Raw genomic sequence first — 17,323 nt, 5'->3', positions numbered from 1 at the left:
GAGGAACCTGAGCCGGAAGGTTCCACACGGATATCTGGCTACTCTCGCTGTGTAATTGGGTGAAAGCATGTAATTGTATGACGCTTATATGACCTTATTATGGGGGTGGAGAAGGGTGGGTGGGGGTGCTAACAATACTTCAAAGGCGGGGGGTGGGTCTACAATATCTAAAAACAGAAGGTAGGAGCTCTGCAGTTCAGTGGATGATGGTGTGGCCCAGCCTGTTTGGCATTCCAGCCAAACACCGAGGGCGGGGCAGAAGAAAGGTGGAATGAATTCTGAGAATTGGGAACAGGTTTGGCCTCTCGGACTTAAATGGTGCGGCGGGTGCTGTGCCACACCGACTGTCCCCCCCCTGAGCTGAGAGGCCTGCCAGCCCCCCATCCTGCCCCAATACCAGCAGCTCATGTCAGGTTCATGCTCTGCTCTGAGCTGGCAGGATGCCCCATTTTCAGGGATCCCTGGATCTCCTCATTAGGTCAGTGGTACCTTGGAACATGAACTTCCTTCCATAAGGCCGGTTGAGTTGCGACTTGGTCGAGGTCCAAGTCAAATTTCCCTATGAGAAATAATGTAAACGAATTTAATATGTTCCAGACCCCCAAATCATTGTTTGTTTAAACATATCGACCTATCTGACTAATAACAAAAAGCATTAGTGATCAATGTAAAACTAATACACACATGGAAAAGCGATTAAACATGCAATAAATGAATTTATGAGCACTTTCCCAATATAAAGGTGGGTTGATGACATACTGGAAGTGGCAGGTGGAGAGGAGGAGGGACGAAGGGGTTATTGTTTCGAAGGGGAGACACGTCGCGAGCCGTGCAAATTTTAGCAGGATCTGTTTTGTTTTGTCGTGCCCGAGTTTTCCGTCGAGTTGCGGCTAGATTTTTCATGACGGAGGTCCGAATTGATAGAGTTGGACGCGTCTCAACCCATCCGAGTTTTAGCAGGAATGGTCTAGTTCCAAGATTTCAATCTAGGTACAAGTTGAAAAAAAAATCAACAGGCCCATTCCATGTCTGAGCTAGTTGAGTCAAGAGGCATTCGACTTTCAAAGTTCTACTGTATCTTTAAGCCCAGAGTGATCTCGCACTGAAGAAGGGAGAAGGGCCTGTCTGTGATTGGAAAAAGGAGGCATCACAGCAAATCCACACTGTGTGACTGTGTAACAGAGCGGAACTTGACTTGCGACATCCGAAGAACGGGGGAGTAATCAAGCGCTACACCGTGCACAGAAAGGTCGCATGTCACGCGCAGCCAGATGAAAAGCTCCGGTTATAAAAACCCACATAGCCGCCTGTAGGTAAATCATTGAATAGGCTTGCTGCATTGACATGACCATAGGAACAGTAGCGGCAAAGCACAGAAAGCACGTATCCGATATAGGGATAAGAAAAGAGAAATGTTTTCTCTTTTGTCACAGATATCTTAATATCTATGTAAATTTTTGTTGCCCAGAGACCACAAATGGCCCAGCTAGTGATGGTTATGAAGAGCTAATGCAGTCGACTGAGCCAGGATCCACTGGAGAAAATGGTGTCTGTCTGTCTGTTTGTCTGTCTGTCTCTGTCTGTCTGGTGTGTGTCTGTCTGTATGTCTGTCTGTCTGGTGTGTGAACGTCTGTCTGTCTGTCTGTCTCTGTCTGTCTGGTGTGTGTGTGTGTCTGTCTGTCTGTCTGGTGTGTGACTGTCTGTCTGTCTGGTGTGTGTCTGTCTGTCTGGTTTGTGTGTGTGTGTCTGTCTGTCTCTGTCTGTCTGGTGTGTGTGTGTGTGTCTGTCTGTCTGTCTGGTGTGTGTGTGTGTCTGTCTGGTGTGCGTGTGTGTGTGTGCACACGTGTGTGTCTGTCTCTGTCTGTCTGTCTGGTGTGTGTGTGTGTCTGTCTGTCTGTTTGGTGTGCGTGTGTGTGTGTGCGTGCGTGTGTCTGTCTCTGTCTGGTGTGTGTGTCATTTGGGACATTTGGGAGGAGGCAGCAGATGTATGATCAGCAGGATAAAAAAAGTATTTATTTTAATAGCTTCTAGGAAAAGTGTCAAGATAAGGTGATGATGAGGAGCGGTCGCTGGCCAGGGCAGGCGCGGGGGTCTGATCAGCCTGCGTACCAGTCCGGCGCCGCCCAGTACCCAGGGGCGAGCGACACCGCATGCCCCCTCCCCGCCAAACTGAGACCTGCCAAGGTGGCGGATCTCACAGTACGTTTCTGAAGAAGCTGAGGCGAATGTCGGCTGGGATCTCGAGTTCAGCCCTCCGCCACACCCTGGGGGGGAGGTTGAGAGTTGGAAGAGCAGAGTGTTCCTGACTGAACAAGCTGACATCACGTAGTGCTACTCCGGCACTCACTGCTAGTCACGCTAAGTGGACGGGCGGCGGCGGGATCGTCCAGTTCGGGTGGAGCCACAGCGGGAGGAAGACAAGCCCCTGAGTCTGACCGTACAGACACTCCATGTGCTGCTGCTGCCGTCTGGCCCTCCTGCCGGAAACATCGGCGGCTGGCAGAGAAAGAGATGGCAGAGCCAGTCAGCTAGCAGGTATGCCCCCTGACAGGCCGCGTCCGGACCTGGGGGGGAGTGGCCTCTGCTGGCAGATCCGTCTGCTCTCATTGTCTCTGATGCTGCCAGTGCTTCTCTCTCAGGGGCCTCTTGGAGAATTTGCCTGGGGAGGGATGCTGTCAGCATGGGACCCCGGGGCCCTTCTGTTAACGCTGCTTGGCTGTAGGTGTGTCACTGCCCTCACTCAGGGCGGGGTCTAATTCCAGCAAACATGTGACCTGTGGCATGATTTAAAGAGGCCTGTCAGTTTTAAGGCGCCTTATCCTGGGCCAGCTCAGGGTCAGCATGCTTCCCCAGGCATCCCCGTCTCTCGCCACGGTCCACCTTAAGCCTTCCAGTCTCCTCACTCCTCGCCATGTTGATCTCCTTCCTGTGCAGGGAGTCCATCCAAGAAACAACAGGCCTGGGAGGGCGATTAACACCGGCTGGGGCCCCAACCCGTCACACAGACACACCAGACAGAGAGAGAGAGACACACACACACTCACACTCACTCACACATGTTTGCATTCAAATCTTTCTGGGGACTCTCCACTCATATCTATGAATATCTGACATCCCAACGATCCCACACACCATTCACACCTACTCAACTCTGCTGTGTTTTTGGGCATGCAGTGGCAACCCAGTGGCAGAGGTGTGAGGCAGTAGTGCTACTATGCCTTACCATGGTGTGTCTGCACTGGATTCTGGGAGCTGAGTAACACTGACAAAATGTGTTTATTTCAGAAGTGATTGCGATGACACAGGAGAGAATTTTATATTGGGGATGAGGCCACTTAATTTAAATTCCAATTTTATTACCGTGTTATTGTCTGTTTATTGAGGGTGGGGGGAGGATGAATCTCAATTAATATTATGGGGTGCACGTCGCCCTCCACCTGCCCTGGTTCCTAAGCCCCTGAGTCCTGTCGCTTGCTGATTGGCAAACGGGGACCGTGCAGATGTTCTGCTGACTGGCGGAAAACAGCAAAAGGGCGTCAGAAAGCACATTCGCCACCCTGCCTTCCGAGCTGTACGCAAGGAAGAAGGATAAGGGAGCCGTGACTTCCCACCGCCCCCCCCCCCCCCGGGCGCCCTCACCACGGCGACACCACGGTAACGCTACAGTCAGGCCACACCCATGGCCGCAGTCACCTCTGCTGACCTGTGTGTTCTCAGAGGGAAGCCCGCTGACATCATGCTGATAGCAGGTACCATCTTCTGGGGAACGCTGAATTAGCAAGCTCATTTCCCTTATGTCACATGAGGGGGGTGGGTGCAGCTGGCCTCGGGAGCCACATGGGCTCGGGCCGTCAATTGGCTGGCTGCAACGGGGGGCGACTCCGGAACATTTCCGACTTCATGGGAACCTTCAGCGGAAGTCAAACAGGGGAGTGAAATGGATCTTCAGTTCTCTGCTTATTCTCCATTCAGACTTTTGTGTTTTCTTATCCCCCCCCTCGACTGTAGTAACTGTTTCTTCCCAACAGGAGGCCAACCGTGGATGCCCATGCACATGCAGAGACAAACACAGCTGCAGGATATCAGGTCTGTGTTGTTTTTAAGGATCAGGTGCATGTGATCTGGGTGACGATGTCGGTGAGCTGGGGGACAGGCTGTGTGACCCCAAGAGAGCCCTGGACCAAGCAGCTCACTCCCTGAGCGAAGATCAAAGACAGGGTGCTGAGAAAAGACGCTATATAAAAACAGCCACTTACATTTGGTCAGGGAAAATCAGCCTGGCTGGCCGCTCCGGGCGCTTAAATGTTCCCTATGTGAGCCGAAGCTAATTTGCCGAGAGCTTTCACACTTTTTCCTTTACTGTGCCGGATAAAGCACCTTATGTGAAGTGTTTTGTTAGACTGTGCAGTGTTGCCCTTCTTTTTTTTTTTTTTACCTCAGAAGCATGAAGGAATTCAAGTCTCACAAAAATGCAACAGATAAAAATTTTTCCCACACTTCAAAGAGAAGTTTGGTGATTCAGAGAGATTGTGCTGCAGAATCTCTCCTCCAGGTTATTACTAATGACTCTTTCATTGTGTGGTGACATTACAGTGATATTTGTTTTCCTACCATCAGTTGCAGATACTGACTAATGACCTGAAGGTGACGAGAGGCTCACTTGACACCAGCGTGAGATGATCCCCTGGCCGCTGATTGGCAGTTTGTCGCCAGCTGATCGGAATGACAGATTGCTGCCGCAGGCCTGGCTTTAGCTGCCTTCCTGGTCATGGAATGTTCCGGGCTTGTCTGATTCTTCGTCGGTACCTTTTGTCGCACAGGTATGTGTCAAGAAAAGTGATTAAAGGTGGATTTCGAGGGATTGTGGGGGTGGGGGGAAGGGGTGTATATGAGCTGTGTAAACCATCTGTCAGGTCAATAGAGTTTGTGTTTGGTGCAGACAATCCATCGGGTCGCATCCGCCTCAGTACCAGAGCCCAGCTCCCCTTACGCCGGACACCAGGCATTTCCCGGTCAGTGATGGTCATTCGGGACGGACGCAGTCCCCCCCTCCCCAGTGACACCACAGACGACACTGACGGGACCTTGTGCCGTGTTGATATGAGGAAGACAAAGGCCTCCCAAGGTGGTCTTAGAGGAAGGTGTGGCCCCAAGCTCGTTACGCATTAAATCACTTACAATGTCCCCAGGGTGAGAGCGTTGTAAAGCAGCACGCCCCCCACCCCCCTGCCTGCCAGTGCCCTCCTGCTTGTAAACACGGGGCACAGCGTCGTTTCGACACCCATCAACAGGTGACCCTGCCCTGTAGCTACACAGTTATGGTCGAGCAGCCCCATTGGCTAAAGCGAAACAGCCCCCGGTAAAACATAACGTCTTAGCCTGGGGGGGGCGGGGTTCAGCTGTTTCAGACAGTACGTGCAACAGATCTGCCTCTGATCGTTAGGACTGACTTGATGAGTCGTTTCGGTTTTCTCAAAACTCTCCCCTAACCACCACCCCCCCCCATGAGCCCTCTGACCTCTCTGTTTATACCTTACCTTCCCACTCCTGCTCATGGCCAAACAGCTGACCTTGTGTACTGCGTACCCAGTTTACACATTGGCCGATAGGTTACATAGTGCTTGGTGCTCTGAGCCATCAGCTTCCAGTCTGGAGTTAGAGCTTTCCTTTCTGCAGTCTTTATTTATTAAATGGTAAATGTTAAACCTGCAGAGCTTTTACATCGACGCCCCCCCCCCCCACCCCCACCCCCACCCATACAAAAACACACACACACAAACACCCTCCATGAACGGAACATTTCCCAGCACCTGTTCGCGTTAAGCCTGCCTAGGATCATGCAGCGGTGGCGCCATCTGCTGGCACAGCCACTGAATGTCAGTGGAGATGTGTTAAACCAGATTTTCCGCGTATGTGGAGAGACCGACCTCTACTGGTGGAAAACGATCAAATTAATCAACCCCTGTGGGTAAAGTGACTCTTGGCGAGGGGCGGACCTAAGGTGGGGCCATCGCCCGTCGGCCTTCCCGGGATCGTAGAGGCCCCTCCCCCCAGCCATAAGAGGCCCCTTCCATATGCTAAATACACACAAAATTATACTGATATAATTCCTCCCAAGCTCTTCACAGCCAAAATATATTACTCACACTTTAATTGTAACTTGCGATTTTATGTATCTGTCATTTTTGGTATACATTCTTATTATGTATGTATGGTGTAATTTTTAATTTAAAAAATCTGTAAAATCACTACAACAAACTTAAAGTATAATACAAAGTAATGTTCTGAAGTCAAACTAAGCTGTTCCTTTTGTATTTAATGGATTTCCGTTTGAGGAATTTACAAATTACTGCAGTGCATGATGGGTAGGATCTAAAGGCCGCCTAACGTCCTCATCCGTCTGACGACATACATCAAGACTAAGAAGGTGCGTGATGTTCATGCCTGGGTGCGTTTCTTAGTCCAGAAAGTAATTCAACATGTTTAAAAGTAACAGTGAGGCACAAAAGAGGTAGGAAAAGAAAAAGAAAAAACTTTGAGCAAGTTCTGTTCTAATAGGCTATCATATGCCGCAGATGTTTGCAATTTCGCCATGTAGGCTACGTTCTTAAAGCTGCTTTTTGTTGGATACAGCCCGATTATATGCCGGTGGACTTTTAATTAGTCTGTTTGCAATTTCGCCAGGTAGGCTACCTTCTTTAAACTCTGTTTTGTTAGACTACATGTTTCGGGATGTTTTATTGTAGTCTTTGTAAATATATATATAGTTTAGCCTAACCCAGCCACTTAATAAGGGAGCAAGCCAGCTCAACTAGGTGCGGTATGGTGCCCTAATCTACCCCCTGCCACGGATTGCCTCCCCTGACGTCATCGCTCCATTTAAAGGCAAAGTCGCTTCTCCAGCGCAGCAGAAGTGAACGCTCGCTGTAGATTCATTTTCATGCCCTAAACCGACTGAAAAAACTCAAAGTAGTTGTTTATTATGACTTTTTACATTCGAACCTTAAGATTAACAACTTCCTGTAATTCGTCACAAATGTGACGGTAACTTTTCCATTAAAACGCTACAATAATGCTTTTCTTCTCGACAATTCTCGTCTGTGCAAATCGCTTTCAGTAAAAAGAACTAACGTAATAAAATGTAGCATTTTAAGATCATGTGTAGAAATAATATTTAAGAAATATTTGTTAGTATACAATGTTTATAAATAGTTCCAAGTCAATATTTAACCTCTTATTTATTATGAATGTCGTATGACTAATTTATTTGTCGTCACTGTTAATTTTATTCTTATTGATTTAAAACAGTTATTGAGAAAGTTTATGAAATTCTGTATTTTTTTCTTTTTCTGTTTTTAGATATCTTACATTCCCAATCAGAGTTGAAATTGCACCCCCCCCCCCCCCCCCCCATCTGTCAGTCTTTTATTACATCCTAGGCCAAAGTAATTTCTACAGCATAAATAGGGGGTAAATATGAGTATCTGGTGCAAGTTTGCTGCATGTAGGATTTTCCCAGCCAGAGTTAGACAGGGGGGGCATTCTGTGGCAAGGGGGCCTGCTCTAAGATGCCCCCCCCCAACCCCCCGCGAGAATCTTTTCCTTATGGCCCTGCCCAAATTAATTTCTACAACACAAATAAGGGGTAAATATGAGTATTTGGTTCAAGTTTGGTGCATGTAGGATTTTCCCAGCCAGAGTTACACAGGGGGGCATTCTGTGGCAAGGTGGCCTGCTCTATGATGCCCCCCCAGCTAGAATCTTTTCCTTAAGGCCCAGCCCAAAGTATTTCTACAGCATAAATAATGGGTAAATTTGAGTATCTGGTGCAAGTTTGGTGCATGTAGCATTTTCCCAACCAGAGTTAGACAGGGGGGCATTCTGTGGCAAGGTGGCCTGCTCTAAGATGCCCCGCCAGCTAGAATCTTTTCTTTATGGCCCAGCCCAAATTAATTTAACTGTAGAGGTGTATTTTAACAGCCCCAAAGCTACAAAATTAACCTTATTTATGCCCATGAAATGTAAGTAAAATATCCCAACAGATGAAGTTTTCAGGGTAAATGGACTGGATTTGGGTGAAGCCAAATTAGTTGTAAGGAAGTAGGATTTCGTGTAATCGGTGCTTAGTCCCAGCCAGTCATGCTCCTCAGCCAAAACCGGAGCCATGAGTCCGCCGATGCTGGTGTGTGACGACCAACCCCATTCTGATAGAGCTGGAAACCTCAAACATGTAAACATCCCTTAAGGTGCCACCTCAGCACTGGGATTATTAATATTAGGTATCCTGATCAAAAGTACAACAGAAGTGTCCTCCTTTCTGATCCTGTAACCTTCATTTTTAATGTGACTGGATTTTATTTCGACGTGGAGGGTTTCCAATGAGGAAAGAAGAGGATATTTGGAGACTTCAGCAATTCTCCTTACTTTTTACAATTAAGCTAATGTTTGTCATAGACAAATAGGTATAATCTAAGAGTACATCTATCAGTCCTTATCTTTACACTTTCTGGCTGAAACATTTATGGAAACTTTTACAGCCCCTCCGGTCAATTAATAGACACGGAGATACGGGGCTGGACTTTATACTAAGATGACTGGCAGTTCTCTGGACCAATCAAATGCTTCTATCGGGGGCACGACTATAAAATTAATATGCGTGTCATAAATTAGGAAATTAGATGTTGGTTTAGTTATTACTATATAAAGTTCTCGTATAAAGTGTTTATCTGTCGGTTATCTGCCCGTTTGACTCTGTTCTGCTTTATGACAATAAGAATGTACTGAGCCCCTTACCGATTTTTCAGCACAATTAGACCATTATATTCCCAGACACATTCCCGAGAAACACGGTCAGACTGTCATTTTTTGAGACGGAGGTCAAATCCTGGCGAACACTTAAGTTTGAGCCTCCGCCATGTCGGGGAATCCAGCCAAGCTTTTGAAGTGAAGTGATCAGTAAGACTCCATTCAAAGTGTTAATTAATCACTTTCCCAGTACAGTTCTGAACACATGGAGTAGTTACACTGTAAACTGAATTTACGTATACAGGGTCGTGGCTATAGCAGCCAGTTCCCCTGTGTGTTTGAGACTTTTAAAGGTGTACAGAAAAGTCTCTATCCAACTTGGTCACATGCGGCGCAGTGGGTGTAGCCGCCCTGGGAAAAGGCGCCCCTTTCTGCCGGAATTCAGCACAATTTCCCGGCCGTGCCAAGTCACGCTGACGATGGTCTGTTAGTCACGCTTACCATTACTCAAGTGGGATTTCGCAAATACGGGGAAAACACACAAGGAGTGATAAAGCGTTTTTTAATAATAATAAAAAATAATTCATTAAAACACAAATTATCTAGAAATAAACATTTTTCTTTAAAGCGTTTTTTTTCGGTGTGCACCCCCTATCTTTTCCTTAGAAAGAAAGAAAATGGAAGGACCGATCTGCAATAGGCCTACTGTAAAAGAAAAGGCCTTTCAAATTTAAGATAAACTGTTTCTGTTTAGAGACAAGACGGCCTGAAACTAGCAAAAATATCTGGCACTGCAGTAAGACAATTGTACTTGGAAAGATTTCCTAAAAGAAGACGTGTGCCTAGCACAAGCAAGTGTATCTCATTCATACGATGTGGGGTTAGTTCATTAATGAAATTAGAATTTTGTCTAAATATAAGAAAATTATAATTGCTTAGATTTTCGTTATTTGCACAGGAATGGTAAATACCACTTTAAAACCTTAGTTAGGCTGTAAAATGAGACCCCCTTTAAATAATCAGTTAAAAACAGAAAGCCCTGGTGAATCGGTACACTCTGATGCACACTCTGGTTTTCTACAGGGCCAGCTGTGGATTCTGCAGTTTTTTCTCATTAACCAGTAACACGGTCAAGGCTGTCTGTGATAAGGGCCACCGGAAAGCTATGGCGTCATGCCCGTAGGGCTCGCCGGCCACTACCGTAGTCCATGTGGCATCGGTGCCAAGAGCAGATCGAGATTGGTTACTAGCCAGCGGCAGCTTGAAACTTCACCCGGCTTAGTACCCGCGGAGCCGCGCTAACCACGGCTAAGCCACTACGTCCGCTCGGTGGTGCTTGGTACCGGCCCCACAAGACTGGCTACGTGGTGTTTACTGGTGGGTGGGAAGTGCACACTAGATCTTAAACAGAGCGACACATTACTCTAAAAAACTAGAAACAAAAGATTACTTCCGGCAATCAAATGTGCAAGTCACAACAACTTTTCCCTTTTGATAAGCCGACCCTTTTATTATTAAACCCACGCATTTCGATACGTGTGGCTAACCGGTTCGTCTGAACGCTGATCTGACAGATCGGTCGCGGATAAGCGACACACGGACATCAACAGCCCAGTCCAGACTCCACTTTCACCTACTGGGGCGTCTGCACATGTGTTTCCGCCCCTAGAGGGTGAGGCCTTTGCGCAATTCACCGTCAGAACCAATAGGAAAGAAGGCGTCATCCAGCTCCGGCTGATGATTGGGCCAAAGTTCTCATCGCTGGGCGTGTTTAGAATAAAGCATAACATCGACTGCGGAACGTTTAGCTGGAAGGGTTGTAGGTATATAAATACATCAGCGTAGGTGGCGGGGTAGACGTCCGCCTTTTCAGTGTTTTAGGCAAAGGGACCTATCGTTCGCTCAGCAGTACATTTTCTTCGTGCTTGTACTTGAAGGGGCATTTGTCGCAGGCATGGTGGACAGCGTGTACCGCACACGCTCGCTCGGCGTGGCCGCCGTGGGGCTTCCGGACCAGTATGCCGACGGCAAGGCGGCCAAAGTCTGGCAGATGTACATCGGGGACACCCGCAGCCGCACTGAAGAGTACAAGAGCTGGGTGCTGTCGCTGCTCAGGCAGCATAGCTGCCGGCGGGTGCTGGATGTGGCCTGCGGCACCGGGTATGGTTCTCCATGTGTGATACGCTCCATGGGGCGCTGTCAGAGCCTCGCCTACCGGAACAATAAAATCTCGGTACCGAAGGTTTATCGTTCTTTTGAAATACAGTAATAATCCCTTATCCTGCCGGCACGTTATTGTCAATCTGTCCCTCTGGACCAACGAATGTATATAAATATTTATTTATATATATCACACACACACGTTTGTGTATTTTTTCATACCCATTTTGCATATACGCATCCAGTTCATTTTGTTGGTATATGGTGTAAATGTAAAATTTATTTGAAGATCTGTTTGTTTACAGGAAGTGTATGTGTCGTGCCGTGAGACGTGCGACTGGTATGAACGAAGTTAAAAGCCGATTGTTTTTCATCGGACAATAGAACCGGTACAGCAGCTTGTACTATAATCCGTGAATTTTGGTATGGTGGTGGTATGGGGCGAGCGCGTCTGATAGCTGAGCACCGTGACACTGGTCGCTTTGACTTCCCCAGAAGGTCCCTAGCTGTCCAGCTATGTGGGAATGGTGAAATACCAGCCTTCAAGCCCGCCAGGTTGTCCTTTTACTGCCGGCCAGGTTGTCCTTTTACTGCCGGCCAGGTTGTCCTTTTACTGCCCTCTTCAGGTGGCCATTGTAATTGCAGCAATCAGGTAGCTTCGGTAGAGAATCTCAGGCCTCTCTGCTAAAATTAGCTGATTAGCTGAAGTGCTGTGTGGTGCATGGGGGGTATAGAAAGCCCCAGTCTTCTCGTATTTGCCCCAAGCTGTGGCAGGAGGAGGCGCTCCTGTGGCCAGGGGTATAGTGTTCCTCCATGGCTGCCGTCATCCTCTGAAATGCTTGGAGAAAATTCCTCTTCCAGACACCAGGGTGGAGGATAGAGTGACAGGCCGGTTTAATTTTAGCAGCCGTTCTGTTTGCTACGACAGCTGGCTGAGGGCCTCCTGGGGAATTTTGGAAGAGAAGATGTGAAATCAGCAAAGAGTTGACTGCTCAGTCCTCTGACTGGCGTCTCACCCGACGTGAAAGGTCAGGAGGAAAAACTGACCAAAGCCTTCGTGCTTCTGATATGTTGGGTCAGGCTGCCTGAAATGACGGTCGTGTTTTATTTTTTGGGCGAATTATTTTTCCTTGCTACCCTGTTTCCTCACTCCATGGGGTGCACAGGACTGAAGTAAACACATAAGTGTGACGTGTGTGTGTCTGTGTGTATCTGTTCAGTGTCGACTCCATCATGCTTGTGGAGGAAGGCTTCAACATGGTGAGTGTGGATGCCAGTGACAAGATGCTGAAATACGCCCTCAAGGCCCGCTGGGAGAGAAGGAAAGAACCTGCCTTTGACCAGTGGGGTAAGACCTATCCCTGCCTTTGACCAATAGGGTAAGCACTTTCCCTGTTTTTGACCAGTAATATAAGAGTGTGAACGTTTTGGTGGTCTCCCCAGTGATCGAGGAGGCCAATTGGCTGACGCTACCGCAGGATGTGCAAAAACCGGACAGCGGCTTTGATGCTGTCATCTGCCTGGGAAACTCCTTCGCCCACTTGCCAGATTTCAAAGGTGAGGGAAGATGCCGGATCGTGGGGTTGGCTGCATCCATGTGGTGCTTTTGCACCCCACTAACCCCAAAGGGCTGCAGATTGCTGCCCTGACTCTATTGACAAACATCCTCTCCCTTCACAGGGGACCAGAGCGACCAAAAGCTGGCTCTTCAGAACATCGGCAGTATGGTGAAGCCTGGAGGAATCCTCATCATCGACCATCGGAACTACGACTACATCCTGGAGACTGGCAGGGCCCCCCAGGGGAAGAACATCTACTACCAGGTACGGGTCTCGGGGCCGAGGAGGCAGCGTGCAATGGCTGCGCCAACAGCAAGTGATGTCACTTCCTGTTTTGAGATCTGAAACTGAAACCATGTTGTCCTCACACTTATAACATCTGTGCTAACTGCGTGTAAAAACATTAATTTACATTCAGAACAAAGAAAAATAACCACGAGTCAGATGCCTTCAAGCATAATTCACATGTGATGCTCGCTGCAGAAAGGCTCCAAAGCACACAGAACGTTAAGCCAGCTGAGTGTGTATCTTCCAGGGGAGGATCAAGTGCCCTTGTTTGTCTTTCGGGGAGCACAGAACAGTGGGAGGAGGCTGTGTGTTTTTCCCATGGTTTTTGTGTGTCTGTTACAGAGTGACCTGACCAAGGACATCTCCACATCAGTGCTGTGGGTGAACAGCAAGCCCCACATGATCACACTGGACTACACGATACAAGTGCCCCTGGAGGCTGGTCAGGGAAGCTCACCTGAGCTCAGGTAGACAGACAAACAGACATACTGACGGGCACACAGACACGGGGGGAAATCCTGGATTAGTGGTGGAGGCCCCTGGAATGGGAGAAGCGTTGTACGATTTTGGCTGTGTGGGTTGGATGTCTGATATTCAAATGTAAATTTTGTCACCTTAAATGGCTTCTATTATGTTATTTTCTCATTGTATTCTTTTGTAATTAGTAACGGCGCCAAGAGGCATTGCAGTGGGTTTGAATAATTATTGATAATCGATCTGATGGGTGTGGCTCAGCAGGCAGTACTGTTACTTTCAGGGTGTCGGGTTCAAATCCTACCTGTGCCCCTGAGTGTGCGTGCTCTCCTCCTGTGGAGGGGGTTTCCTCTGAGTGTGTGTGCTCTCCTCCTGTCGAGGGGGTTTCCTCTGAGTGTGTGTGCTCTCCTCCTGTCGAGGGGGTTTCCTCTGAGTGTGCGTGCTCTCCTCCTGTCGAGGGGGTTTCCTCTGAGTGTGCGTGCTCTCCTCCTGTCGAGGGGGTTTCCTCTGAGTGTGCATGCTCTCCTCCTGTCGAGGGGGTTTCCTCTGAGTGTGCGTGCTCTCCTCCTGTCGAGGGGGTTTCCTCTGAGTGTGCATGCTCTCCTGTCGAGGGGGTTTCCTCTGAGTGTGCATGCTCTCCTGTCGTGGGGGTTTCCTCTGAGTGTGCATGCTCTCCTGTCGTGGGGGTTTCCTCTGAGTGTGCATGCTCTCCTGTCGTGGGGGTTTCCTCTGAGTGTGCATGCTCTCCTGTCGTGGGGGTTTCCTCTGAGTGTGCATGCTCTCCTGTCGTGGGGGTTTCCTCTGAGTGTGCATGCTCTCCTGTCGTGGGGGTTTCCTCTGAGTGTGCATGCTCTCCTGTCGTGGGGGTTTCCTCTGAGTGTGCATGCTCTCCTGTCGAGGGGGTTTCCTCTGGGTGTGCATGCTCTCCTCCTGTCGAGGGGGTTTCCTCTGAGTGTGCATGCTCTCCTCCTGTCGAGGGGGTTTCCTCTGGGTGTGCATGCTATCCTCCTGTCGAGGGGGTTTCCTCTGGGTGTGCATGCTCTCCTCCTGTCGAGGGGGTTTCCTCTGAGTGTGCATGCTCTCCTCCTGTCGAGGGGGTTTCCTCTGAGTGTGCATGCTCTCCTCCTGTCGTGGGGGTTTCCTCTGAGTGTGCATGCTCTCCTGTCGTGGGGGTTTCCTCTGAGTGTGCATGCTCTCCTCCTGTCGTGGGGGTTTCCTCTGAGTGTGCATGCTCTCCTCCTGTCGAGGGGGTTTCCTCTGAGTGTGCATGCTCTCCTCCTGTCGAGGGGGTTTCCTCTGGGTGTGCATGCTCTCCTCCTGTCGAGGGGGTTTCCTCTGGGTGTGCATGCTCTCCTCCTGTCGAGGGGGTTTCCTCTGGGTGTGCATGCTCTCCTCCTGTCGAGGGGGTTTCCTCTGGGTGTGCATGCTCTCCTCCTGTCGAGGGGGTTTCCTCTGGGCGTGCATGCTCTCCTCCTGTCGAGGGGGTTTCCTCTGGGCGTGCATGCTCTCCTCCTGTCGAGGGGGTTTCCTCTGGGCGTGCATGCTCTCCTCCTGTCGAGGGGGTTTCCTCTGGGCGTGCATGCTCTCCTCCTGTCGAGGGGGTTTCCTCTGGGTGTGCATGCTCTCCTCCTGTCGAGGGGGTTTCCTCTGGGTGTGCATGCTCTCCTCCTGTCGAGGGGGTTTCCTCTGGGTGTGCATGCTCTCCTCCTGTCGAGGGGGTTTCCTCTGGGTGTGCATGCTCTCCTCCTGTCGAGGGGGTTTCCTCTGGGTGTGCATGCTCTCCTCCTGTCGAGGGGGTTTCCTCTGGGTGTGCATGCTCTCCTCCTGTCGAGGGGGTTTCCTCTGGGTGTGCATGCTCTCCTCCTGTCGAGCGGGTCAGAGCTCAGGCTGTGCATAGCATGAGTCGTCACATCAGACCGCGCCCTGACACTCCAGTTAATTCAGGCCATGTCTGTGTCTGCAGCAAGTTCCGCCTGTCTTACTACCCTCACCGCCTGGAGAACTTCAAGGAGTTACTGAAAGGGGCCTTCGAGGGCAAGTGTGAGCAGAGCATTTACGGCGACTTCAAGAGCTATGTGCCGGGCCAGACGCAGCCACCCTGCTACTTCATCCATGTGGTGAAGAAGAGCACCTAGCTGCCTCCACACTGCTACACCCACTGACTCTCCCTCATTTTCCCCCTCTCTGCCCAGATGTTTCCTCAGGGATCCCACCCTTATCCCCCTAACACCGGCCTCCCCCTCCTGCTTGTGCAGAGATGGCATGGGGTAGGGGATTTGTATCCCCTGTATCGCTTTAATCGAAAATGGGGGGGGTTTCCTAATTCCGGATAGAACTCCACCATGTTCACAAACAGGAATCTCTTCCTAGGCGGGAGTCCTGTAATTCCCAGCTGTTGGTCCTCGGGGCACTGTTTTATTCTAACCTTCACCTTCTACTCCTTCCTTCATCGTGATTTTCCTAAGGCTGCTTATAGATTTTCCAAGGCAGCAACAGATTTTTACTTGACCTTTTTAATTGTTGGGATGCATCATGTATGACATCAGTAACGTTCCCCTGAATCTCCTGCTCATAGATATCACACAATGATCACCTGCTCCCTGGTCCCCTAAAGAGTCTCTGTCCTCTAGGCAAGACGAAAAACGATTTGTGCATTTGGCTGAAGCCGTGATCGAAGCAGGGCCAGTTTCCGAGATTACAGGAATGACTACTAATGTGTGCCAGGATAACCTGAGCACTGTGGTTTTCTGATCTTAGTCACCAGTAGCTCTTAGTAGAGGGACGCCTCATTGCCCACTGACAGACCTGATCACGGAGGTCCGAAGGTTTGGTTGAACCCAAAGCCAGAACTCTAGAACCATAGTGGTGATGTTAGCTGCCTACTTTAACATCATTGTTCCTGTAAAGTCTCAGTTCTTGACCGGGTTCCTTGGCCTGGCTATAGTGCGTTTCGTTCTGAAATTGAGAGGATAATGTGGGGCTTTGTCTCCATCTGCTGGAAGTGAATACAATTGCTTGCTGATTCAATGCTGATTTACGGAATAGGTTTCTGATGTCACTGCGAGGGTGTGGATAAGCTTCTTAAGTTTCTATGAATTCTCTTTGTTGGTCTGTCACTTTCTTAATAATCAATGTACTCTGTACATATAAATTGACTTTCCTTGTTCTCGAGCCCTTAAGCTATAGTGGATGTTTACAGTGTTGCTGTGCGATTAAAAAGGTAGATTTTTATATCTGTTGTTGATACCATCAACAACAAAAAAATGACAGCTTTAAAGTGAGCTTAAAAAGCTTTAAGGTGCTATGGTACAGCATATTTGATACGGTTTGACCACTTAAGCCATCGGTTTTTGTACCATTGACTGATGGTGTTGCCAATGACATCACACCCGACAGCTCAACAGGTTGTAAAATGCCCACGATTGGGGGCATTTTAAGCAAATAAATGCTGAGGACAAACAATTGTGGTTGTGATTGTGTGTTTTGTGAAAACGCACTTTCTGTTCTGTTCTCCCAATGGTGAACCTTGATTTGGACCTTGATTTGACTAGGTTCTCCCAATGGTGGACCTGTATGTTCTAGGTCAGTGGTCGCCAATCAAGGTTAATCATCACACTTGGTACCACTTGGGGACCCCCGACATCCCTCCCCATCACAACTCGGAAGCTCTTCACATTATTATTATTATTTTTTTTTTGGTTGGAAACCACTGCTTCCACTGTCTTCTACATTCTCCAATTGTTGAACTTGGATGTTCTAGGTCCCCCTCATTAGTAGATGTTTTGATCTTTTGTCAGTAGATTGTTCTCCAGGCTGATGGTAATGCTGTGACACAGTCTGGTCCTGCCACTTACGGACGTCCCTGGTGTTCTGAGCACTGGCCTGGAGACACTGTGTGTCATCCCATGTGGCTGTGGTAGTGCTGTCTGAGTGCTGAACACGGTCTGGACCACAGCCCTTCATGCCCACAACACAGCGCTGCTGAGCTCTTTCCAGATAACCCACTGGACCTGTGCATGGGGACTCCGTGGGGATCCATGCATGACCTCCCAATCTGTCATGCAGGTGCCACCATGAGCAGGCCGGCCTCCGCTCAG

At 49.1% G+C, this 17,323-nt stretch overlaps 1 protein-coding gene across 1 annotated transcript; it reads left to right on the top strand.

Annotated features, from left to right (window-relative positions):
* The first annotated feature begins 10,527 nt into the window (after positions 1 to 10,527).
* On the top strand, positions 10,528 to 16,688 carry gnmt (glycine N-methyltransferase). Its single transcript, XM_048974973.1, has 6 exons — positions 10,528 to 10,905; positions 12,126 to 12,253; positions 12,349 to 12,462; positions 12,586 to 12,728; positions 13,095 to 13,219; positions 15,190 to 16,688. The coding sequence occupies exons 1-6, from the start codon at positions 10,700 to 10,702 to the stop codon at positions 15,359 to 15,361; spliced, it is 888 nt and encodes a 295-aa protein (XP_048830930.1). The 5' UTR covers positions 10,528 to 10,699; the 3' UTR covers positions 15,362 to 16,688.
* The last annotated feature ends 635 nt before the right edge of the window (positions 16,689 to 17,323 follow it).

This window comes from Brienomyrus brachyistius, chromosome 14 (assembly GCF_023856365.1).
Source record: "Brienomyrus brachyistius isolate T26 chromosome 14, BBRACH_0.4, whole genome shotgun sequence".
In the NCBI taxonomy this organism is placed as follows: domain Eukaryota; kingdom Metazoa; phylum Chordata; class Actinopteri; order Osteoglossiformes; family Mormyridae; genus Brienomyrus; species Brienomyrus brachyistius.
This window is presented reverse-complemented; position numbering and strand designations above follow the sequence as displayed.

What these genes read in the sequence shown, in the direction of transcription:
- gnmt (XM_048974973.1), top strand. Translation starts at nt 10,700, where the DNA reads ATGGTGGACAGCGTGTACCGCACACGCTCGCTCGGCGTGGCCGCCGTG. An exon ending in GATGTGGCCTGCGGCACCGG is followed by an intron (nt 10,906 to 12,125) that starts GTATGGTTCTCC and finishes GTATCTGTTCAG; the next exon opens with TGTCGACTCCATCATGCTTG. An exon ending in GGAAGAACATCTACTACCAG is followed by an intron (nt 12,729 to 13,094) that starts GTACGGGTCTCG and finishes TGTCTGTTACAG; the next exon opens with AGTGACCTGACCAAGGACAT.